Raw genomic sequence first — 25404 nt, forward strand, 5'->3', positions numbered from 1 at the left:
GTTTGGCATTGCAGATTGAAGAGACCCAGAGGGAAGTCACCCACATACTATTTCTGAGATGACCCCACTCACTGGCAGGGATTTTAAATAGAGTAGTTGGAATTAGTGTGCGTGGTGTGTGCTAGTAATCTTCCTCTTTTGAAAACCAATTTGAGCTCCAATGTTCTTGTCTGTTGCTTTAATTTTTCTGCAAATAGCTTCCTCTTGTGTTATGAGATATTTTATTTCTCGATTCTTCAGGAGAGAGTGGGAGCTTTGAGCTGAAGACTTCTCCTTAAAACAGCATGTGTCTGTGCACCATTTGCCTACTGTACAAGCCAGTCCTGCGCTCACCCTCAATCTGTCATCTCGTCTCAGCTCTCGAGAGGACGACGGACTGGCTGACAGATGGGGGGAGCATTGGAGTCTCAGTCGCCGTCACTTCGCTCAATCCGGCTCTGATCTGGCACCCCTGCGGTTGAGTGAACAGCAGACACATATAAATCTATACGCTTTAAAGCTAGCTTTCATCACGAAACTGCACAGCTGCTCTGAGACTCCATGAAGTACGTAGATATACGCCACCCCTGTTATAAACTAAAAGGAATTGGTAATAGTGAAAGACACAAAGGAGCAGTAAGGTGGCATGTAACACACAAGCTACCAACATAGTTGATCTCTTACCAAACCTAGTGGTATACCATTAGCATTTTAGCAAACATAGCTTTTTGAAGCATCATAAGTGCGCTCTTGACACAAAAGTTTTTGTTCTAAAAGTTGAGTATTTAAGGTATTCTGCCTTAGATAACTTGTTTTGGCCAAATTAGACATGACAAGCTCAGTGAAAACATGAATCCAAGATGGTGGACGATGTTCAAGTAGGCTGCTGTTTATTATAAATAATCTTATATTATCTATCTATCTATCTATCTATCTATCTATCTATCTATCTATCTATCTATCTATCTATCTATCTTAGTAGCTCATAGCTTTTCTTAGTAAAATATATATAACTTGCAAAATCCACATGGGTTAAGTCACACAAACAAAAAACACAAAATACACCGAAAGACTTTTTTTTTTTTTTCAATTTATTACCTAAAAAAAGAAAATGTCCTATCACAAGTCACACTGAAATGTATTGCTTAAGAAAAAAATATATTTAGATATTTTCCTTTTTTTTTTTTTACTTGATTATTTCCATTATATTCCACAAAAACAAAACAGGGCACAGCAACGCCCTTTTTTCCACCTTCTGCCCACTTTTAAAAAAGCACAAAGAAATACATAATTCACAGTTACCATTTTGGTTTCATAAATTAATACAGTCACACATGTGCTACACCGGTCTATAGCTAGAACATTGTAAAATTGTTTTTTTTTTTTCTCGACTCTTGTAATCAGTTTTCATTGGCTACAAGAAAGAACAGGCAACTTAAATGATGTGATCAGAACTCCAACAAACTATTGAAAATGCCCCCGTTCCCTCCCTCCACCCTCATTCAATTACCCTATCCTAAAACTCAGATCATTTCCTATGCTTTTTTTCAGTTTTCACTTCTTTTTTTTTTTTTTTTAACCATTTTACATATAGGTGAGGCACACACAGAGTATATTTCATACATATATAAAAATTAAATAATGATTTTCTTGGGGGAAAAGGAGAAATCGTCCACTGAAGTAATTTATCTGAGAAGAAGGGAAGTGCACGTTGTCAATGTGTCCTTAAAGGACTTCTCAGTTGAGAGTTTAGGGCACTTTGTCACTATAGCACTGCAGTTGAAACTTCCTTTTTTCAATTACATTTGTAAATTTGTTGCTTCTTTGTAGGACAGCAGGGTTCAAGGGACTTAATCAAACAAACAATGGAACAAACTGATGGAACCCGTTTAACCTCCAGGTCGTGACTTGTAACAATCAAACCATAAAAGACAATATTCTACTAGAGCTCCTATAAATTGATAAAAACCTGCATAAATGCGAATTTGTTCAGATTTTTTTTTTTTTTTTTTGTACACACCGACAGGGCAAAACTTTAAGGCACTGAAGCCTTGACATAATAGAGCCTCCACCTCCTAAACACAAAAATTGCCCCAAAAAAGTGATATTTAACAAAAACATAGGACAAAAACAACAGAAACATCCCTATGTTGTCCACCACTCTGCAAGTGTTTCGATAATGAACGTTAAGGCCACTTGAACAGAAAAAAAAGGAAAAGACAATGTTCCCTTTCAGGTAGGTAATCTCATTGCAAACTCAGTGAGTGCAACATCAATGTGGTTTAGGACATTTTCACGTTTATTTCCAAGTAGTCATTGGGGCAAATGTTGGTTGCTAACATCCCTGTTAGTCTGCATCTGGACAGGTCAATGGGAGTGCCAGGGTTTGCTCTGAGGATCCCTTGGATGATGGGAATAGAAAACGTTCCATTGTTCCTTAGTTAGTCCAGGAATGATCCATTTACAGTAGAATTCCAGTCCGTTTTGGTTTGCGACTGATATGTAACATCACGTTTCTAATTCAAAAATCCCAAATAGCTGGGGCAAATGTCTTTTTTTTTCTCCATTTTTCACAAATTCATGCTTGTTAATCTTTTCTTTTCAGCACCAGTTTCTCAGTATTGTTGTTATTATTATTATTATCATTATTTTCTTCTACAAAAAAGGATCAGGATAATTCACACGTTTGCATGCAAAGAGAAATCCCATATAGCAGCAGAACCGTCTGTCTGTGGAACGCCTGATTGAATATGTCAGTGCGTCTACGTATGAGGCACTATCAAGAGTGTGAAGGTGGGGGATACGCTCTGGTCTGGATGCTTATGTGGGAATCTGCAAAGAAGTCTGGCCGAATGGACAAATAAAGGTAATCTTGTTGAAATTTAGTCACAACTGTAAGTGTTTGCTGCTGGGATAAAACCAGGCGGGTTGTTTTAGTTGAATGCATAAATGAGAGATTCCACTTTGCCATTATAATGTACATTTGTAAACTATTCCTCTGGCACCCCACCACTCTCTCTATTATACACATTTAGACAGTAATGTATTTAAATGATTATATAACATCAGATTAATTTCACAGCGTGACTTGAGTCTTGATGAGCAACTGCTGTTTTACATTTGGTTGGTTGGTTTGTTTGTTTTCACGGAGGTAAAAAAAGGAAAGTCGTTCTTTATATATACTAAAAACAACCGACTTCACAAGCCTGGTATCTTCAATCGCATCAGCATATTTATGTTTCATGTTTTAGTTTCCTACTTGAACCTCTGACTACTGAGATGTTGTTAAGAAAGACTTTTTTGTATTTTTTTTTTTGTACATTTATATACTAAACATGCACTGTGCCATCTCTTATGTTATGATATCCTTTGTCTATTTCAAATCACAGGTGTGTGTGCAAATGAACCCTCCTCATCTACAAGATAAAAAACCTGAATGCTTTGTGGGTAATGCTACATATTGTTTCAGAAATCATCATGATTCAAGAAAAACAGGACTTGAAAACAAGATAACCCCCTTCAAATGATTCTTGAACTGTGAATGCCCATTCGTAACGAAAAAAGGAGGAAGTAGGTTCGGTATCTGATTTTTGTCAGTTCATCATGCCCTTTATATGGCAAGTATAGATCTTCCCCTTGGATAAAAAAAAAGAAAAACATAAAAAAGGAAAGAGAAAAACAAATCCCAACACCGATGATGTCTGCTATGCTCATTTGTGTTTACTTCTTGGACGTTCAGAGTCCAAATTCTGTCTATTCATCAGTCCAATCCATATCCAAACATTGTCATTTGGAAACTTAGTCTATTCCAAGATCGTAGTCTATCAAGGATGTAAGGTAAGTAAAAGTCTGTGAATCTTCCTTTGTGTAAAGTCTTTGTGGTCACAGGAGAGACGAGGAGCAAAACCTGCCAGATTCTAAATGTGCATCTGTGTGTAAAGTCTTCGGAAATTCTCCTCTCTAAAGTGTAAACCCCAGTTTTCCTCGAAAATGGTGCAACCATAGCTGCTTTAGGCCATGATGAACTCCGATTTCATATCAGCTTTGACGTCGGGCTTCCACACAGAATCCTCAAAGTCCAGGTCCAAGGAGCCTTCACTAGACATACTGCTGTTACTGTTGCTGCGCCCGGCCTTGCGGTTAGGGAGCCAGTGGTACGGGGCACGAGAATCTCGCCGGGCCTTCCTGCGCAGGCGCTTCTGCTGCATGAGCAGCTGCAATCGCTCCACCTTGCAGCGTGTGGCTCGGTTCTCCGTCTGACGCAGTCGGTCTCCTAAAGAACCAGGGAGAAAGAGCAAAAGTTAGTTCCAGACTACTTGGCACCGATTTGGTTAGTTTAAACTAGCTAAAGTTGCTAAGAATGTGCAAAACTACATAGTGACACTTTGATTTTGAAACTAGGTTTGCCTGAACAATTAGTTAACTCAAGCACAAAAGACCATAACAGAATGCAGATGTCATGAGTTGGATGGATTATATGCTTAAAATCACAACAAAAGTGTGACAAGTGAAACAACGGCCAAAGACATATGGCTGTAATGGGGAAGAAAGGTGTGAAAAAAAAAGACAATTTGAGCATGTCAACAAATAGATATAATAATTAAATAATACAGAAAGTATATAACAATTAATAACTATATGACAGAATAATAGAAAAAAACAATAAAAGATTAGGAGGTTGTTGAATGACTAGTTGACCACTGTGACTCATTCAAAGCTGGCACACCAAAGCATTCTGGCAGAGCTAGTTGACCAAGAAATACATGAAGATTAAGAAAACTTGCGTGGACACCATCTGCATTTGAGCATCCAATCCCAAGCTAACGACTAGCATCCAAAACACAACATAAGGTGGTGACTATCTACACTAGTGTTTTCAGCAGGGGAAGTGCTGGTGCAGTACACATATTTGGTCTAGGACAGAATGACTCAGAGCCTTGGATCCTGACTGCTAATCCTGCTGAATGTTATCAAAGGCCGGGTGCTGGATAAATAAACTCAAGTCTGAGTGGTGACGTTGAAAAGGCATGCTGTGATTACCTCCGGCCCATCACTGTCTCTCTCTCTCTTTCCTTTAGTCGGTACAGAAATAAGAACACTATGTTGCGGTCTCATTTTAGAAGAGCAACCTAACAAGTCTGCTTTTCCCTTATCAGAAGTGGCTGAAAATGTCCTGGCAGGCGTGCCCTTGAGATACGCAAAAGGGAGAATTGTGTTCTCACAAAAGGGACCTACACACCCATGAGAACATCGACGCCCACATGTGCACACACATTCCTAAATGATACAATTTCTTTAACAGGAAGCAAATACCTTGCACTTTCTAATCTCACAAACAATGCTAAGGTTTTACGGCTAATGCGCCAATTTGGGGGGGCATGAGGGGGTTTTCCACTCCACAGCTCAACCCTAAACCTTTCATTTATAAATATATTCAAGAGAATGGGAGAGAAAAAGAAACCACAATCTATTAGCCAGCTCCATTAGGAACTATCCCCGAATTAAATAATGAAATAGCCAGCTAGAATGTCAATAATCCAGAGCATAGACTTTCATCGCATGTGCTCCGCCACACATACACACACACAGCACCAGCAGCAGTAGCTTTTAACATGGATCGATGGCAAATTAAAAAGACCTATTGATTAAACCTTAGCTCTAGCGCAGCAATCCATCTCCAGGCGAGGACACTGCTATTGGCTTTCAATAGAAAATGCAAGCGAATGGAAATTGTAAGCGAAGTGAGCTGGGCCCTTTTTTCCCCCCCTTTCTTTTCCTGGCCTAAGCTCATTGAACGAGTAATCACCCACCCAACCCCCCAATACCAAGACCCCCACCCCCATATGCACACATGGTTCACCCCTCCCCAATACCTTTGGAGAGAAAGACAGACAAGGAGGTAGAGTAAGAAAGACATGCTCTGGAATTCCACCTGGTATGCAATAGAAAAAGAGATGCATATTCTCATTCACTAATCAATTTCATCCACCTCTCCGTATCAAAATGAAATCAGGATTTCGTGTGGCTTCAATTTCCCCCTTTACTTAATACCTTTCTGGGGTGGATGGGTTTGAGCCATCTAGGAAGGATTTGCGCTATAAATGTAAGTGGTAGTTTTAATAATTTGGATATTTGTAGAGAAAGAACAGGCTGTACAAACAACAACAACAACAGAGATCCACCAAACAGTTCCTTCCTAACCTGGTTAGACAAATCAGATTTGAGGCTTGCTTTGGCATTTTAGCATGATTAGAGAGGTTCTGGTCTTATAGGACATTACAGGTTATGAAGGTCTTTGTTTGACTGCACAAGCTCAACAGATAAACCATTCAGAAAGGGTTTCTATGCTTACACTCATGCTTTTCTCCTTCATCTGCCCTTTCAAAGAGTCTCTCTTTAACTCTAGGCCTCAAAAGTAGGCCAGCCACCTCACCTTGCAGCCTGTCAGCTCTTCTCTGCATACCAACTGGGGCTGGTGAAAAAAACCTTGCTGTATGAGGCTGCAGTGCCCCAAGGGACCTAACTACAAAAATCTGTGAAGAAAAAAAAAGCAGAGGAGCTCATTAACAGCACTGGGCACGCCATGCCACTGTCAAGGTATTGTACAAAGCTCACAATGGTCTCAAAGACATTAAGGCAGACCCTTGGCTACTAAGCCAAGTTCCTTTTTGTTCATTGTGAGAATTTGTGGCCCCTGCCAATGTCCTTTCCCACACAGTCACCCATCCAAACAAATCCACGGACACTGTGAAAACATCACCACTAGTTTGGCATGGCTTGGGGACTGTGCTGCAAGGAAAAACAAACTTAACTTGAATGTCTTGAACAACCCCCGCATCATTATGAGGATGAACGTGGCTGCACATGGGGGTGTAGTGAATGCACCGTTTAGGAGGGTTATTATTAGGCTATGGCATGGCTCGCCGGCCTGAAGCCATCCCAACAGATCTGCCTAAGCTGCCGTGAGTGCAAAAAGAGTGAACGGCTGTGGTATGGGGGCTGGGATACACTGTGAACAAAGGCAGAACAAGCAGAGCAAAAGCTCTCCCTTCTCTGTCCCTTCATGCTTCCTAGACCCCTCCCTATACTAAGGTTTGGACTTATACACATAGGGGGGGTGGGGGGGGGGGGGTGGACAAGAACAGAGAGTTATTTTGCTGCCAGCAACGATTGCAAGTGAACATCATGGACAGAAAAAGCCCCTCCCCCCTGTGTTCACCCTTTCTGCCCTTCCCTTCCTCCCCTCATCCTCCTTCGCCAACGATGCATTGTCTCAGAGCTAGCCGTGTGTGCTGCAGTGTCCTCACTGCGCACTCGACATTCTCAGGCTCGCGGCTCAAATTAGGGGGGTTGGGGCAAAAAAAGGCTTGTGACAAACTCTGCCCGAGCCTCAGGGGAAAGGAGCAGGGGGAGAAAAGGACAAAACAACCCTGGCCCCGCCTCCTGCCACACAGCTGTTTGGGCCCGCACATGAGATATACACCTGGCCTTCCTTTTCTAACCCCCTCCCCCCCAGCACCCGCATCCACCCACGCCCCTCCTCCTCAATACAGCCTCGTGACGGAGGCCTCAGAGGAACATAAATAAAGACAGAAATAGGCAAATGAGAACAAGCCATGGAGGGCGGAAGATTACACAAAAACTCCCTCTGGAATCTAAAAAGTAGAAGCGTGCTGGCGAACAAAAGCTTGGATGTTATGCACTCGCCTCATGCTTTCTGAAGGGAACGAGCTGATGTATGAGAATGTATTGATCCCTTCATGGAGGGAGAAAGATTCAGACTGAGTGCTGATAACCACGTGAGAGGGGAAAATGGAAAGGAGGAGGATTAAGAATGAGGAGAGAGAGAGAGAGAAATGGAGGGAGGATTTTTACCCAATCGATGAGGCTGTTGGCCTGTCTGCAGGTATTAGGTCAGTTAAGCAGGGTTTTGGGTAAACATTAAGCCCAACCCAATGTGTCGGCCCACAGTACAGCGATCTGGCAGTCTCTCTGAGATTCCCTTTTGCCATTGATCCATTAAAGATCAGCTTAATTAACACTTGTCTTTGACTTGTTTGTTTGTTTGTCTTGATAAGTCCTGTGATCTTTTTGAGTTTGGGTGCAGCAATCACTCTACATCAAGGGGAGATGTCTTGGCAGTGGAGGGGGGAGTTACACAAAAGTATGTCACGGAGTGTCAGACATCATCTAATGGTTATTTTTCATCCAGATCTATCAATTTACCCAAAAATACCTTGAAAATGCAATTCACTCATAAAATGAGTTGAATACTCTTCCTCTACAATGATCACGTTTTTAATTTAGGTATTAAAATTTATTTTGATATATTTTGGAGACATAAAAGTAAAAATTCTGTCAAAAAACCTGTTCTGATTTTAATCTGAAACAACAAAGAAAAATAATATAAATAATAAATAATACAATTCTTAAAATATTTTATATTTTTATTAATAATAATAATAATAGTGATTATGATTAACAGTGTTGTTACTTCTTAGAAATAATAATGTTGTGAAAATACTGTAACAAAATTACTTCAGTACTTATTAATATTTAAAAAAAAATTGCCCACAAAATCAGTCATGTAAAGTGAAAATGAATAATGGTCAATAAATTAAAAACTTTTCAAAACCATAAGAAACCAAAATAGGTACAAATAAGAAACCAAAGATCGGTTTAAAAACATTGTACATGTTTTCAAGTAAATATGGAAAGTTTTTCTTTATTGTGGGCACTCTTATGGGCCATTTACCCATATATAGCCATTTATAGTATTTGCAATGTCCAACCAAAACTCCTCAGGATCTTCTAACAGAGTGACCAGCTTTGCCCCCAAAATAATACTCTTTTATAGTTCTCAAGCCTTTGCAATGCTCCTGTTAAGATGTACTCTGAGATCAGTAGGTGCTCCTGTTCTATAAGCCAGCTGTAGCTAACTCCCAGAGAGCTGGGATGGGCGCCAGGGTTGCCTCTGGGTTGGGAGGAGCTCAGAGTGGGTGCACAGCATAGGACAGGCATTGTGTTCAGCCATCTGCACCCCTAGCAAGAACTAAACCAGGGGAGCAGCCAAGGCCTGACATCTCCATTGCTTCTCTGATGCGATGGCATCAATGACCCTGCAGGGAGCCGTGGTCTCAAATGACCACAATTTGCATACTAGGAGCAATAAAAGGCATCGGATATGGCTAGCCATGGCCCCCGCCTGATGAGCAGCTAAGGATAGTCAGCCTGGGGGGTTTCTTACATGCTTGTTGGCAGTGAGCAAGGAGGGGGAATTAATTATTTAACTACCGGTCGAGCTGGGCAGGTCTGAGCACCACAGTGACATGGTAAGAGCCCTGGGGCACTTGATCAAGCAATCCTCATAGAGGCAAACTGTCTCTTTTGGGCTAGGAAAAGAACTTGGCAATGTTTAAGCACCAGGGAGCTCAGGACAAAGAGGACTGAAATCTTGACATTTCACATTGCTGCAGTATGTACACAGCAGCCAGGAACGTTTGCTTTTGGTCGGATTAAATGAGTGAGGGGAGGAATTCGAGCGCCCTTCCTTGTTCTTTCTCTCTCACTCTGTTAAAATACAGCTCCACCCTGACGCTCTTACACAGCCCAAACTAAACTAACCTGAGCTGACAGATAGTGCAGAACATCGAGGGGCGAAAGCATTCCTGCACTATCCGCCCCCTCCCAGTTTGAGACTCATTTCATCCCCCTTCCCTCCCTCTGTTCAGTGCAGTGGCCAGGCAATACCAAATCTAAAGGCCAGCCCTAAGTTTTAAACCTACAGGCTTTTCTTCTTTCACAAAAAGTGAGGCTGGTACACTACTGCACTATTTGATCACACTAGGTCAAACAAAAGGGTTGCCTGCAGTGGGCAAAGGGGTCTGAGAGACCCTGGCGAACACAGGAATTTGAGTCAAGAATAGCCAACCCTCTTTGCACCCCCAGCTCTCCATCCCCCATATTCTCCCCAACCTTTCTGCAAACACTGACTACAGTCTGTAAAAGCCAAATGTATAGAAGAATCCAACAACATGCATAGATGGATGTCTAAACAAGAATGGTGAGGATATTGGGTTTGTTTGGTCTGCAATCACATTAAGTAGACAATGATGTGAGAAATGATAATACCGTGCTAAAAGTATTTCAAAAGAGACATTTCAAAGTGGTCATGAAAGACACAGGTGTCTGTCCAATGTAGACAAGTTGGTCACCAGGTGCTAAGAGATAAAGGTCTTAAAGAGCTCAAAACATCTGTCTAGCAATCTCACAACTAAATCTTACCCTACACCATGGGTTCACAAATATGTTGACAAGCAAGGCAGTTTTGTCTAAAAAATAGGCCCAGTACCCTTCCCCTTTTTCTCTCTTGCCCAAGAGGAAGTGCCAGTTAATCAGTGGGCAGTCACTGGCCGGATATAACAAACAATTTTATGAATGGACTCTTGGTATTTTCCCTCCGCCTCCTCTTGCTGACTTTCAAACACAATAAGCATTCTCTTGGAGCTCATATTTATTGTGTAAATCTCTATTTAAAGGCTGATATGAAAACAAGCTTCCATTGACTAGCCCTGGCCCTGACTGCTGGGAGTTTTTGCAAATGAGCAAGAGGGGAACCAATAGGATGGCCCATTGACTTTCAATGGGTGAGCAGTATAAAGAGAGAAATGGGCCAATGACTGAGCATTAATATAAGCAGAAGAGGGGTTAACACAAGGGAAAAGTGTGCATCATCTCAAAAAATGCGTAGGATTCCCTACCCCTTTGTGTTAATCGAGTGACCGAAGTTATTCCACCCAAGTAGTTGATGATATGTTTTCATATTATGTAGTGTTAGCTTGGTATGCTTTTAATCTAGTCTAGATTGATAACAAGCCTGTGCTTTGAACAGTGCTAGGATGATATTTCTTCATTATCTCTGTACTCTCCAACAGTGGTGTTTCATGACAGAGCAGTTCAATTTCCTCCTCAGAGCTAAAGCGAGCTGCCCCATATAATCAGTTTTTACCAGACAGAGCGGGGTACCTGCCACACGTCTGTGAGTGCTATCTCGCTTCGTTATCTCTCTCGCTCTGGCTCTCTGCCTCCTTCCTCTTGGTAACAGAGTAGTCCACCCCCATTCTTTGCCTCTCAGAGGAAAGAGGACACCATCAGCACAGAGACAAAGCCAGACATGCTGTGGCTGCTGGAGCATGACTACCAGGGCCTGAAAGAACAAGCCTAGTTCTTCCTCCCCCTCTCTAACATCTCCACTTTTCTTATCCTTACACACTTGTCTTGGACCTTCTGAAGCTATGTTAACACTGCCTTGGATTTAAATCCTGAACCTCTTGGCTACAATCTAAACACTTTTAGCTGAATCACTACACATACAAATTCTGGCAAAACTTACCAGGAGGCTTGCACATACGGATCTGGCTCTGGCACTGCACCAGTGGGTGAAGGGTGGGCTGAGTCTCAGAGGGCACTGTGGTAGGCAGATTGGTTAGTCCAGGGGTGTGGGGAGGTGAGGGTGGTGGTGATGGTACTGGCGAACTTGGGCTGTTGCACTGGGTCTGGTAGCGGAGCTGCGTGAGTGATGGTGGCATGCCCTGGTAATGCCGGGTGGCACTCAAAAGGTCATTCAGGATTTGAAGGATGGTGCCTATGTCCCGCCTGGGACGTCCGGTGCTGTCCTGACAGTTGGGATGCAAAGTGCCTTAGGGAAGAACCAATATAGATATTAAATAGAGATTATAGATATATGGTTAATTGGATCACATAAAACTTCTATATAAATAGAAGATTATATAAATCTTCTATAAAAGTAGAATAACTGACGTCTTATGCTGGGCCTATCAGCTAATAAACTTATTAAGAAGTTGTACCTGAAAATGTCCCAGAAAAGACTCCAGGAGCATGGTTCACAAAACTTTCAATGATAGCGCCTGGTTTGCGGGATCGCGAGGGAGTGTTACAGTTGCCGGACGTCTTTGCTGGGCAGTTGGCCTGTGCAGAACATGGGCCTGTGGTCAATCTTTAGTATGGTTTGTACATCTTACTAATTTAATTGGTAAATCAACTCTATTGCCATTCTTATACAAAAATACTGAATTGGAAAATGTAGGAAAAACAGTGGCTCACCTCTGGACAGGAAGCTGCAGGACTGGGGCTGCTTGGAGAGGTGGGACAGGCAGAAGATGACTGCGGGGAGTGAAGAAAACTTCCAGGGAGTTGAGAGGGGTTTGGTGGAGGGCTACAGTGCCCTGAGGCTGAGGTGGGGTACATGGAAGGAACGGGTGGGATAGAGGGGGAAGGTGGGAAGGCCGCAGGGTTAGATGGGAGCTTTGTGTTTGGATGGTGAGGATGTGGGTGCGGGTGATGTGGGTGGGGGTTGTGTGAAACCCTCGCCATCCCAGAGCCTGAAGCTCCATGAGACTGTCCTGTCGTGCCCTCTGAACTCCCGCGTGATATGAGATGCCGATGCTGCAACTGTGGGCCGCCTGAGTGCTGCGCTGCCAACTGCAGTTGGACAAACATCATATGATCGCCTACTCGCAGAGCCAGGGTTAAAGGAGACCGGCCAGACAGGAAATCACTGACCTGTGAACAGGAAATGAAGAGGGGGGTAGCTTTAGTAATTCCATTTGTACTGCTATAAACTGGAAAAGAATTTGGCAATAAGACTGAATGCCTTTTTATGAATAAGCAGAAGTATACAAAAGGCACACACATACACAAAACACTCTTCCATTCAGCACACCCACGAAACACTAACTTCTCTCTTGCCCCAGGCCTGAAAAATCAGCCATAGAAACCGGATGCAGACCCACTCGCCACACAGTCACATAATAGCTAATTGTTTGAAAGGCTGGACCGGAAAGGCTTGCCCATTTTAGGAGTACCCATAATGGTAGTTGAGCCAAGGGTCTTTCCAACCCCTTGGATACAAGGCGAGAAATACAGAGTGCTTGTCTTGACTTTGCTCTTCAAACACTCGAAACAACCTTCTCCTTGTTCGATCTCAACCCTCACTCTCTTTGTTGTGTCTGCCACATTCTGACAAATATGTAAAAATGCAGAATGACTAACACACAAAGAAAGAAGAACCAAAGGTACCAGAAAAAAGACAATGAAAGCCATGAAGATTCCCCCAGCTGATCTATTCATCGTCCAAGTGTGCTTGTACTGGCTGACCTGTTGTTAACCTTTTGAATCGCTGGGGTCTACTCTCCATCATTTTTTCTCTAGCTTTTATGCTGATCTATTTTTCCATCGAACAGCCACTCTCACAGCCGACTAACCTTTACCACTCTGTGCATCCCACTTGATATCCATGTATGACTATGAACTCATAAAATTAAAAGATAACACACTGAATATCCTGTCAATTTTGATTGCAACCCCCCCCTTGTTTTTATTTTTTTTAAACCCCTCTTTAAACATCAATTGTGAAATTGGTGGCTCTCCCCAGAGGGTGGATCCCATCCCTGACTGACAGCTGTCTTGTGAGTTGATTTGCATCAAATGCACAAATCAGGCTCCAACAAAAGTTCCCTATAATTACTCTGCATCCATTACCATATAGCGGAGCGACTTTGTAATAGGATAAAGTCTTTGAATATCTGCAGCAAGGAGGGCACTGAACATCTAAGCACTAATAATTAAAATTATTTGGGCCTGCGAATCATGAAGAAAGGCGTGCCAGACCCCACATTAGCCTTGTAGATCAGTCATCATAAAGCCCAAGCATCTCACTGACTCACTCAAAGCCCAGACTCATCCCACATAATGAGAGAGTGCGTGAACCCCCATAAACCAGTAAAAGTGCCTCTGAAAGGCGAGGACATGGTCTGCAGAGACATTCCCCACAACAGCCGTCAGTTTGAGTCACACAGACCTTTGTCAATACATCGGCCAGCCCACACGCTTCTGGTGCAATAAACGAATGACCACAAAGACACAGCGGGTTTAGGTCTTCACTTACACAGCATCTGAGAAATGTGTGTTCAAGTATACATTGAACAATGTTTTAGAGGTATTTAAGGGTTCTGACATGACTGGAAAACCTAAGATATATTAACAGACCACTATGGAAAGTATTGGTGCTTGTGGAAGAATGCCCAAATTTACTGTCAAAAGAGTTTTGGAAGCCTTCTGGCCAAATATTCCAGACTTCGGCTAGATCTGTAACACTGCTATATAGAATCTGTCAGTGTATGGAACCTGAAGTGTCAACATGTAGTCTATAATGCCTAAAATGGATAAGGTACTCGAAAGTGTACGTCAACAAGTGTACGTTTGCACAGGTCTCTTTGTTCTAAAGGCCACTGACTCTCTCTTTCGTCAAGGCACACAGATCAAGTTCTATAACCAAGTGCACTTGACACTGACTTAGAAATGCTTTTGAAGCCAGAGGCCTACTTGGATCCACCCTTTCTTCACTCACTACATGAAAAATAAACATAAATAAATAAACTAGTGATTAGAAATTCCAAACAGGACCACAAAGTTTTTTTTTTTTGTTTTTTTTGGCAGAACTGGAATGCCAATAATGCAACATAAAGAATTCCTTAACATTTAGGCTAACATGCTTTTAACTAGTTATATACTAGTTATATAATAATGCTGTACAATGCAGAAAAAAGATAACTAGTATTTTTATGAAATATTCCAGGTAAGGTATCTGTAAAACAAGTTTTTTTTTTTTTTTAACTAACCTGAAAATATTAATACTTGTTTTTTTCTGAGAATGCCCATTTGTATCGCTATTTTCAAATGACGTGTATTTTACTGCATTGGCAGATTTTTCACTTTTAGTATAAACAAGTTCGCTAAAAGTGAACAAAATCTGCAAGAGCATGACTTGTATGGAAACAAATCTTAATATTTTATGCAGCGTTTCATCTTATGTAAATTGATCTTGTTTTAAGGATTTTTGAACATTTTACTGGAAAAAAAGTCAAAAAGACTAATTTAAGACACTATCTCCATTTATTCTGCAAATTTCACTCTAAAATCAGTGCAGAAAATTAGGGGAAAAGTCATTGAGTTTAGGATAATTTAAAAGGCAACAAAGGCAGATACTGACATGTCTATGCCAACAAGTTACCATGTTGAAGAATTCTATAGTTTCACCTGAAACTGACTAACACTACTATTCCTTTATCTTTGCACTTCGTCCATTTTGATTTGTTGGGGAGGCATTTTGCTCTGCAGTGGGCTGCGGTTGCTATGCAGTGAAGAGCGAGTGAAGGAGAGAGAAAGAAAACATGATAAGGGGAGACAGGGGAGGAGGGCTGGGGGAGAAACCTTGTAGTGAGAGAGAGGGTGGAGGGGATTGAGGATGCCAGTAGATGCTGATGAAATATTCAGTGAGAGTACGCCTCTGGCTCCTTCCGTTTTTTCTCCCTCCCAACTCTATAGCTGACAGTTTTATTTATTGGGGTCCCTGCGGTTCAAGGAACTCATTTGCAGGCGGTTTCTTCTGTAGCACAGGAGATACGGGGCTGGAGCTCGGAACAGCACCAGGCTGAAGTTCATCTGCAGTCTGAATATACCCATCTATGAGGGGTCAAATCAGAAAACAGGTTCTTTTGATACCAAGCATGGCTAAAAGACTACTGGTCGCCTATAAAAGACCTCAGCAAACATGGAAAAGTTCTAAACCAGCTTATTAACCCTCATCATTGACGGTCTGGTTTTGAGCGCACCAGGGGCCATCAATATATTCCTCACAAAGGGCACAAAGGGTGTGGTTGCAATAACAAGCTCCTTTACAATAATCAATCACTTGCATCTTTCTTCAAACCCTGAAGAGAAGGCAACCTTCAAAGGTTTCGCTTGAGGGGTTTGACCTACTCAAGGTCTACATGAGATTGAACGCTGAGGATTCAGTGGGTAAAGGCTAAATTCGATCATTCAGATCTTGCAAGGAGCCTCTTTGCGCTTTCACGGCATCATGTCTGTAGACCAAAACGAAATAATTTTAAGGCACAGACAGAAACGATTCACTTAAAGGGATAATTCACCCAAAAAGGAAGATGCGGTCATCATTTATTCACCGTCACATTGTTCCAAACCTTTATGACTATTTCTGTAGAGCACAAAAGAAGATATTCTGAAGAATGAAAAAAAGGGGCTTCAAATGGAAAAAAAACAGAGACTTTCCCATTTAAAAAAACAATGGAACATCTTTTTTTATTTCCACACAATAAAGAAAGGTCATACAGGTTCAGAAAGACATGAGGCAAATGATGACGGCATCTTCATTTTTGCTCCTGCCGTGTCCCCTCTTCCTCATTCTCTGAGCTCCGGGTGACCATCAAAGATATGCGCCGTGAAAGCGCAACACCTTTTTCCTCAGATGACTGAACAGATTAGTCTGGGTAGGCGAGAGACTGATTCAAAACAGACGTGTTGCACTTGCAGCCAACAGGATTTAAAATATCTACAATCATGGGACTCAGCATTAATTAATGTCTTTAAAAAACAGAGAAAGGTCACAGAATAAAGAAACATAAAGAACGACAAATACAAGGAACGGTGCTAAAAATGTAACAGCTCAGTACAGAAGAGGAGTTTAACACTAATTAAAAAAGCTAGCCTGGTGGCTTGGTTATCGGCTAAAAAGAAGTTCTCCATAGCCCCCCTCCCTCCTTCCTTTTCAGTTCAGTCACGAAACCGAGCACTTCAATCACAAAGGCGGATGGGAAACAAGAACAGTCACGAATCCAAGTGATTGCCCATGTCAACTTAGTCCCCCTTGGATCGGGAGTGCTCTCTGTGCAAACACACATAGGCATGGCCCTGATCGCAGATCAGATGAACGCAAATGAATATCTCCTCCCATGTGCCAGCTGTTCACACAACACACCAACACCCACCTTTTCCATTTAAAATATTTGCAAAATCAAAAAAAAAAAAAAAAAAAAAAATCATTGTGGATATGGCACGAAAGCCAACGGCATCCTGTGGAGCCTTGCCACTCAGTGTGATGTGCGATACCACCACTTCTATTTTTGTCCTCAATCTATACCTGGGATTCTGACTCATCACTGTCCTTTCTGGTAATCACATACACTCCAGACCCTCCTCAAGGGTGACGTCACTACGTCCATTTCTCATATTCAGTTACTCTCATCCCTTGCTCCCTCTGGGAAGGGGGCTGGGTGGGTGGAAATGACAAGGGGGTGACTGAGAGGTGACTCGCTCTATATTGTTGGATCCCATTATTTGCATCTGCCCATTTTCAGACACAATGACAGGCACCGGACCCATTCTAAAGTGAGTAGGTGGGTGTCTGGAGGGTGGAGAGTTATGACAGGAAAACATCTCTAGTCTGTGGCACTGAGACCGCTTGCTTGTGGAAACAAACCGATATGTTATCCCCCAAGGACAAAGCGAGCAATCTACCTGCCTTTAGAGGTGGGTTAACACGGAAACCTCTAATTAACGTACTCCGTTGCCGAAAGAATCAGACACCAGTCATTATTTCTACTTGATGGACAAAGTTTCCAGCAACAAAGCGCTGCTCGAATGCAAAAATGGCATTTAAATGTTCAAGAGGACAGCCGATCAATCAAATGGACTACATAAACTGGGCTATATTTTCCCTTGGAACTAAGAAACTCCTTGATGTCATTCCGTTCTTCCTCTTTAACAGCGGAGAGGGTAAAACTGGAGACTATGGAGAGACACGCGAAACCACAGCAGCTTTAAATTATAGGCCAGAAAAGGCTGTTAGGCCAGAGTAACAAGGGGAAAAATGCTATTCCAATAATTGCAAGCCTTCCCTTTCCATAAAACAGTCTGGTTACGAGAAAGTCTGAGATAGATCTTTCCCTGGAAGCTAACACTTTAGCTCTTGGAATTCTGCTATGTATATGTGGTCGTCCACTCTACCTACGAATCCTGACCTTAACTAGTCGTACATGGCAAGAAGGGTAGGTATTGTGTAGTGCAGATCACTTTTTACAGTCGTTGTGGCGGCACGATTGTGTTGACTAATATCATTCTGAAGAAGTGATATGTCTCACATTTGACAATGTTACTGACTCAGTTCATGTCTGTAACCATGAAGCTACAAAAAAGACACAAACGATGACTAAAAATCATCATTTCTAAAACAGGGTCGTTTCATAAGCAACCAGATGACACGGTTAGCTGCCTACAAATAAATAGCACATTAGATCAGAGAAAAGCACATCTAAAAGTTTGCACGGCACTGCAAAAGATTTTTTGATGAGAAAGGCCAAACGTGAGCCACTTTTAACACGTTAAAAAGCTTTTCTATAGACACAGGAGACTGCCGGGAGAAGGCGTATTGAGCGTTAAGAGTTGTGCACTCCCCTGTCTACCCTTCCCCCCTTGTACACACAACCACACTCCTCTGTCGTCATTACAGATCAGTGCTTAACGCTCCTACACAAATGTACAGCCATATCACTCATACACAAACACAATAACTCAGGATTTCCCAAAATATCAGCAAGAAGATGCAGTGGAGGTGGACTATTTTATGCACATACAAGTATATTTCAAAAGATATGACTGACAATATCCAGCAATAGATTGGACAACCAATCTAAACGTTAAGTGAAATGAGGCAAGAACAGCTTTCATTATGAGGTTTACCCATTAGCTAAGAAACGAAATACACATTGGAAAGCGGCGTAATCATAAAATAGTAGTTGCAGAGTTTCTTTCATATGAAAGGTGGCGTTTCAATGAAGTGGCTTCTAGGTGGGGTTTGCCTCGGCTCACAGATGTTGCCTAGAAACTGGAAGGTGCTTCTTAAAATATGCGTAGTAAGTGCGTAGAGGTCTTCGAGTTAAAAGCTTAGAAGAGCATCTGTATCCCATTACCCTATGTGTCAATGCAACATCTTGCCCAGTAGAGAGTTCAAAAACATACAAATGATCCTTTAAAAAAAGAGCCAAGTGCGGGCGTTCAGTGCTGCCCTGGCAATTAGGTTAAGTGTACGCACAACTGTCCATTTTAATGGGCCACTGTGTAATTCAAACATCTACTGGGATGACCTTATTAGAGTGAAATCTTACCTGTGTTTCCGTCAAGCTCTCCAGTGCCTGCATTACTGACTGCTCAGGTCTCGATGCTTGAGACTTTGGAAAAAGAGATACAACAGGGTAAATATGAGTGACAAAAGGGTCATTAAAGTACAACAAATTTAATGTAGTTCATGCTATTTTCACCATTAGGCCTGCTTCAACTGTTGGAACCAGCGTTAACTTGCTCCCATCCGTTATTCCCAAATCTTGAAGTTTTCCTGAACTCAGGCGTCTAGAAAGGACAAGGAGATGTTAGACTTCCAGTCTCAAGATGTGAAAAATTCCAGCATGTTAATTCCAAAACAGATGTTTACTTCTTTCTTCTGCCAAACACAAAATAAGTTATTCTGAAGAATGTTGTTTTTTCCCATAAAATAAAAGTCAATGGGGTCCAAAATTATGAAAACTTTTTTAAAATACATTTTTGTTCCAAAAAAATATAAAAATAAAGTCACATAGCTTTGGAATGACATGTGGGTGAGTAAATGATGACCGATTCTTCAATTTTGAGTGAACTATCCTTTTTTAACTGTACATAATACCAGCATGAAAATATAAGTTTGGTCCGGACATGACGGCCACTTATCTAGATACAGACATTTATACAAGTATTTCAAACAAAGTAAGCAAGTACATGTGTAGCCTCTACCAGTAGACCAAAAAAAAGTGTCTGATACAAGTGCATATACAAATCAGCATGTTTAGTCCAAAAACACCCCCGCATGAATCCTAATGTTTCAAATACACTGTCTAAATGTATTCTTAACCCACCAATCCTTTAAAAATATCTGTCCTAGTGGCATAAATGTGCACACATGTGCTTGTGCTAAATGTCACCACCTCCTGCCGAACAAAGGGACTGAGCACTTGGCCTGGAGGCAGCTAAACCAAACAGAAGAGATTAAGCGACTCTCTTCGTTTTAAAAGGATGATGTAATTTGGTGGTGATTACTTGTGAGGGCTTTTCAATCAGCCCAATTCAAAGCACAAACAATGCAACTGTTAGGGTCATTTGCAAGTGACAAAAGAGCTTCTCTCTCACCTCCCAGCTCCACCACCCAAGTGCAATTGTTAAGCAATGTGCAAACTGCACTGAAACTAACATTGCCCCTTATTCTCTTAACGTTCGCTCAGAATATTCTAACACAGCAGTGCAAGTCTCACTGGGAATGCTTTATTCTCCCGGCATCAAGTTTATAATGACAATTACTAATGCTATGCATTCTAATCAAGCAAACGAACCAGTTTAATCAAGAGATTCTATTTATAGGTATGTACTACTGTCAGCTGGGAACACCTTTAAGCTCTTTACAAGCTGTTAAAACGTATATTGCTTGCATAATGTTATGAAATAATAGTTCAGTTTCAGATATATCGCAGGTTTCTAGTGCACCTTGCACATGGCCTATATTAAACGGACTTCCACAGCACACTGTCAACAACTTAGATCACTTTCATTTCTCTATTCAAGAGGCTGTGGACTGCCACAGTCCCCCTCCAAAAAAAAAACCTAAAAATTAAAAAAAAAAAAAAAATATTCACAGTAGATATGTAACATGGACTGCAATGGTGCTATGCAACAAAATGAGCCAGGGCTCCAAGATGTATGGGTCTATGGCAAGCCAATTAAATATGTATTCCCTTACTAATTAGAGTTACTAGTACTTATTTTTGTACTAGTCACTACCTTTCTTGGTCATTCTAGTACTTATTCCAGTAGTGACTATCTATTCAGTTAGTCAACAACAGCTCATTCCTTGCATACTAGTGGTTATTGTTTTGCCTGTAGTCAATATCCCAATATTAGTGACTAGAACACTTGAATAAATGATAGTAACTATTGGAATGGTTAAAAACGAATAAACAGTTAGTACTTCTACATAATGGAGTTCGTAAAACTAGAATACATACCAGCAACTACTAGTCAAAGGTGTATATATACCTACAGATCTCTTTAGAATTGCAATTGATAAACAGTAACATTGTCATTACTGAATAAGTACTAGTCACTAACTGTATAGATACTATTTATGTGCATTGAATAAGCATTGTTATCTAATGATTATTTGCTGGTGATTTGGAAAGATACAGCAGTCACTGCTGGAATACGTACTGGTAACATAAATATATACAACAAGTTAGTTTAAATGAATAAGTGTTAAAACGGCTTGCCATCAGAGGTGGCTGAAAATCTCCATTAGGAAGCCCAGCAAAAATCAACCTTCTGACCTACTCTTAACCATTGTTTAAAACAACCAACCGTGCAGCCTAACAGTAACACATCCGGCTACTACTCACGTTTCTTTGTGTAGCAGAGCGAGTCTTTCTTTGGGGACTTTCAGTCTTTGAGAGAGTCTTCGCTTTAGCCCTTCCACGGTCTCTTCTGCGGGAAGGGAGAGCTCGAAGCGTGTGCCGGTGGTGGAGTGGATGTACAAATTCATGGGGGGCTCGCCGGAGACGCTCTCGCAGGACGGCGCAGCTCCGCGACTGCTGCAGCTCCGGGCGCTCGGATGCTGGTCCATTCGATAGCCTACGATAGAGGAGACAGGGTCGATGGAAGCGGACGAATAGGGCTGGATCTCTCAGTGGAAAGCTATCTGTAAAAGCTCTTGGAAAATATTCCCAATGATTATTCCCGTTTGGTGATCGATCCAGAGGAGAGTCTCCAAATTAATAGCTTCTTATACAGAGGAATTTAATTCTAATTTTCCGATAGTGCATAAAAATTAATATTCTGTAGTCCTTTGTCGTTGACAGTGTACTGCAAAACCAGCGCAACGGTTTTTCTTAAACCCCAGCCCTCATAGCGAAGAGGAACTCCAGTGAAACACGCATAATAATGCCCGTTGTTTCGCCGTATCTCGCTTCCACTGTGCTGCTATGGTTACACCCACAAAAGCGCTGTCCAATCAGAGGAGGGTTCTGTAAAGACGTCACGCACTCGTAGCCAATGGGGGGACGGAATGCTCACCCACGTGGAGCGCAAACCCTGCCTCCTTTCTCTCCCCCACATCGCTTTCCTCATTGAGGACAAATCCAATCTGAGTGGGCGAGGAGCTCCAGTCCTGGAGTTCCAGCCCACTCTTACCAATTCCACACCATTCATGAGGCAAACTGTCAAAGTAAGATAAGTCACCGAATATAACCTTGAATGTTTAAAATGGCTACACTAAACTGTCTGTTTCCAAAACAACGCAAATCTACTACTATATATCCGCGTGCGTTATAAACAAAAAGTGTCGTTTGCATAATTGTTGCCAACTGTGCAAATTATTCAATGACTTTTAGGGGTCGACTTTTCTGTCAGTATTATTATTATTATTATTATTATTATTGAGGTTCGTCTTGTATAACCCATTTTGTTTTAGCGATTTTTGTGATATATTTGTGATATGTAAAATGTATGTTCAAGCGCGCTAATACATGATAGTACTTTCGTCGATACAAACAGCGATCGAGCAGCTTTTTAACACATTGATTTATGGGTGATTCTTCAATGATGACAGCCGTTTTGATAAGAGAAATATGTTATAAGCAAGTGAATAAAAAGTTTACATGTCTGGGTGTGGGACAAGTTCAATATAGAGAAATTTAACATGCAAAAAAATGGAAACAAAAGCTATAATGATATTGAAGAATCATCCATATGCAAATATATCATTATACACGCATGTTTTAAGAGCATGTAATCTTTCTACGTGTGCAGCTTACGTTTAAAAGCATGTATTATGATTATCATTATCTCTATTCAAATAGTCCTCCATAAAAGACAGTATGCTCTTAAGGAAACGTTGCGTCCCAGTCATCCAGCATAAGCATCGCTTGGGGCGATATACAAATTGACACTTACGTCAATCACTATCATGCTCTCTCGTGCCAAATGTGCTATAAGCTACAGTCTGCAAACGTCTACAGACGGTTGGCCAGCTATGATATAACACCTTATCTGTACAGCAAGAGTGAAACTACTGATAAAAAAGAACTTGTTTCGGGTTATATAGCAAATCTGCTTTGCGAAACGCAAGTCTCGTGGGAAAAAAAGCTGGCATAAGGCTTAAGTGTTTGAGCCTTGTGCCAGACTTTACAACTCATTCACGTGGTGCATATGAGCAGAGCCATCTCTGACTTATGTGAACCTGTGTGAGAAAAAATATCAATCCATCCATCTACAGTTTACGGTGTGGTTTTAGCGCCTACCAGTGGCCAAAAGAGGTATAAGCCAATTTCCAAACAAGTGAGGTGTTTACATGTAGCACGTCCAAAACAACTTTTTTTCGTATAAGCAAGAAGTAAACATAAAGTGGAAGCTTATGAGCTTAATATTTCTTTGCTACTTAAAGGAAAAGTTCACGCAAAATTGAATTCTCTGTCATTTACCAACACTTATGTTGATCCAAATCTTTACTTTCTTCCGTAGAGAACAAAAGGAATCTTTAGGCAGAATGACAACCTCAGTAACTATTTTATAGAAAAAGATGCAATTGCACCGAAACTGTGGCTGTCAGTTACTAATATTCTGCTTTTGTGTGCCACAGAAGAAAGAAAGCGACACAGAACATGAGGGTGAGCAAAATATTTTTTCTTCATTAAAATCCCTTTAATTCTCCAAGTTCAAATTATCTAAGGCCATACAAGCTTTTTTTTTTTTTTTTTTTTTTTTTACAGATTCTACTGAAAACAAATTTAAAAAGTCAAATTAAACACCTAACTTATCTTAACACGTGATTAAACATGTAACCTGACTTAATGAAAAATTCAAACAGACAGCAACCCAGCTGTTGCATAAAAAGTTCACCATCCTCATTAAAAATGTGACTGACACTTACCAATAATTGTGGCGAAAACCTCAAAGTTTCGCGACAATGTCTCAGAATCGTCCACAAAGTTGCCTAGCTTTGGCATGTATAGAGGAATTTTTTTTGTTTAGATTTGTCCACAAAGAATGTCCACTAAGATGTGGCCACAACAGCCGGTGCGCTCGGTTAAATGAATCGGCCGTCCCTGTGCAGACACCGGTTTAAATCCCAAGTCTGTTCCAGTGCTCCTGCTATCCGAAACTACAACGTGTGACAGCATTCGAGCGTTGGAGTTAAAGTACAACACCACTTTACAAAGCTGCTCATAGAATAGGTGGAGACTTTGCTTCTTGCGATGTCAGCATGTGATTTAAGGTGGAAGCCTTAAATCACACGTTTTATTTCATTCTGTGTGCACGTTTCAAAACATTTTATGAATTTCGGACAGTAGTTTCACTCGGATGTAATTTATGACTGAAAATGAGGTGCAGTTGGTTGGAAAAAAACACAGATATAGCCAAGTTAGAAGATCCGAACCACCTTAACAGATGTTAACGTGGAGAAGCCTTTGATTTAGGAGGGGCGTAACTATGTCCTGACGTCATAAAGAAGTAACTGGGCAACCAGTCAAGGAAAACACATTGCTTGGATACGAGAGAAGTCTACGGTAAACAACAAACTTACGTGGAATTCGAATCTCAGGAAGCTGGTGACGCCACTTCGATATAGCAGTAGTAATACTAAAGATTAGAAATTATCATGAAATACTTAAACATTTCAAGACATAAAAGTATGTTATGTAAGCAAATAATTTGACTAACATAACATTTTGCCTAAAAAAACCCCAAAAAAACAAAAACAAAAAACAAATATATTTTGTTTTAAGAGGGAAGGGCTAAGCTATATCTAATTTGTCAAGGCACAAAATGTGTTTTATCTCAGTGGTTTCCAGGTTTCAAAAATCTAGCGCAAAACCCATTTAAATTAGTGTAATTTTGCGAATTTTGTCCTACAAACTAAAACTACCAACCTAATTTTGTATAATTATTAGATCATGGGTATTTATACATACATATATATATATATATATATATATATATATATATATATATATATATATATATATATATATATATATATATATATATATAAATGTCAGAAAATGAGGTCACAAAATGACAAATATAATTTTTAGGGGCAATAACAGTGGAAATGTTAGGGTCTATTTTGTAGCCAAGACTTTAAGGTGCCTTTACATAAATTGGTTAATATATAAAGTAGCCTAGTCAAAATAATGATTATGCATTTATATCATAATGAATACAGAAAAAAAACTGTAATATTGTGAAATACTATTACAATTATTATTACAATTTAAAATGACGGTTTTCTATTTTAATATACTTTAAAATATAATGTATTTCTGTGATGCAAAGCTGAATCTTCAGCATCATTACTCCAGTCCATTACTCTTCATGTCACATGATCCTTCAGAAATCAATGTAATATGCTGATTTATGATCAATGTTGGAAACAGTTGTGTTGCTTAATATTTTTTTGGAACCTGTGATACTTTTTTC

At 40.8% G+C, this 25404-nt stretch overlaps 1 protein-coding gene across 1 annotated transcript; it reads right to left on the reverse strand.

The window, feature by feature from the left end:
* Positions 1-1067: 1067 nt before the first annotated feature.
* midn (midnolin) lies at positions 1068-24103 on the reverse strand. The gene is made up of 8 exons (XM_067396131.1): positions 23855-24103; positions 21327-21558; positions 19173-19260; positions 19020-19082; positions 12103-12561; positions 11847-11967; positions 11372-11677; positions 1068-4252 (listed from the first exon to the last, which is right to left on the reverse strand). Exons 1-8 carry the CDS (start codon positions 23928-23930, stop codon positions 3990-3992), a joined length of 1608 nt encoding a protein of 535 aa, XP_067252232.1. The 5' UTR covers positions 23931-24103; the 3' UTR covers positions 1068-3989.
* Positions 24104-25404: the final 1301 nt, after the last annotated feature.

This window comes from Chanodichthys erythropterus, chromosome 10 (genome assembly GCF_024489055.1).
Source record: "Chanodichthys erythropterus isolate Z2021 chromosome 10, ASM2448905v1, whole genome shotgun sequence".
In the NCBI taxonomy this organism is placed as follows: Eukaryota; Metazoa; Chordata; class Actinopteri; order Cypriniformes; family Xenocyprididae; genus Chanodichthys; species Chanodichthys erythropterus.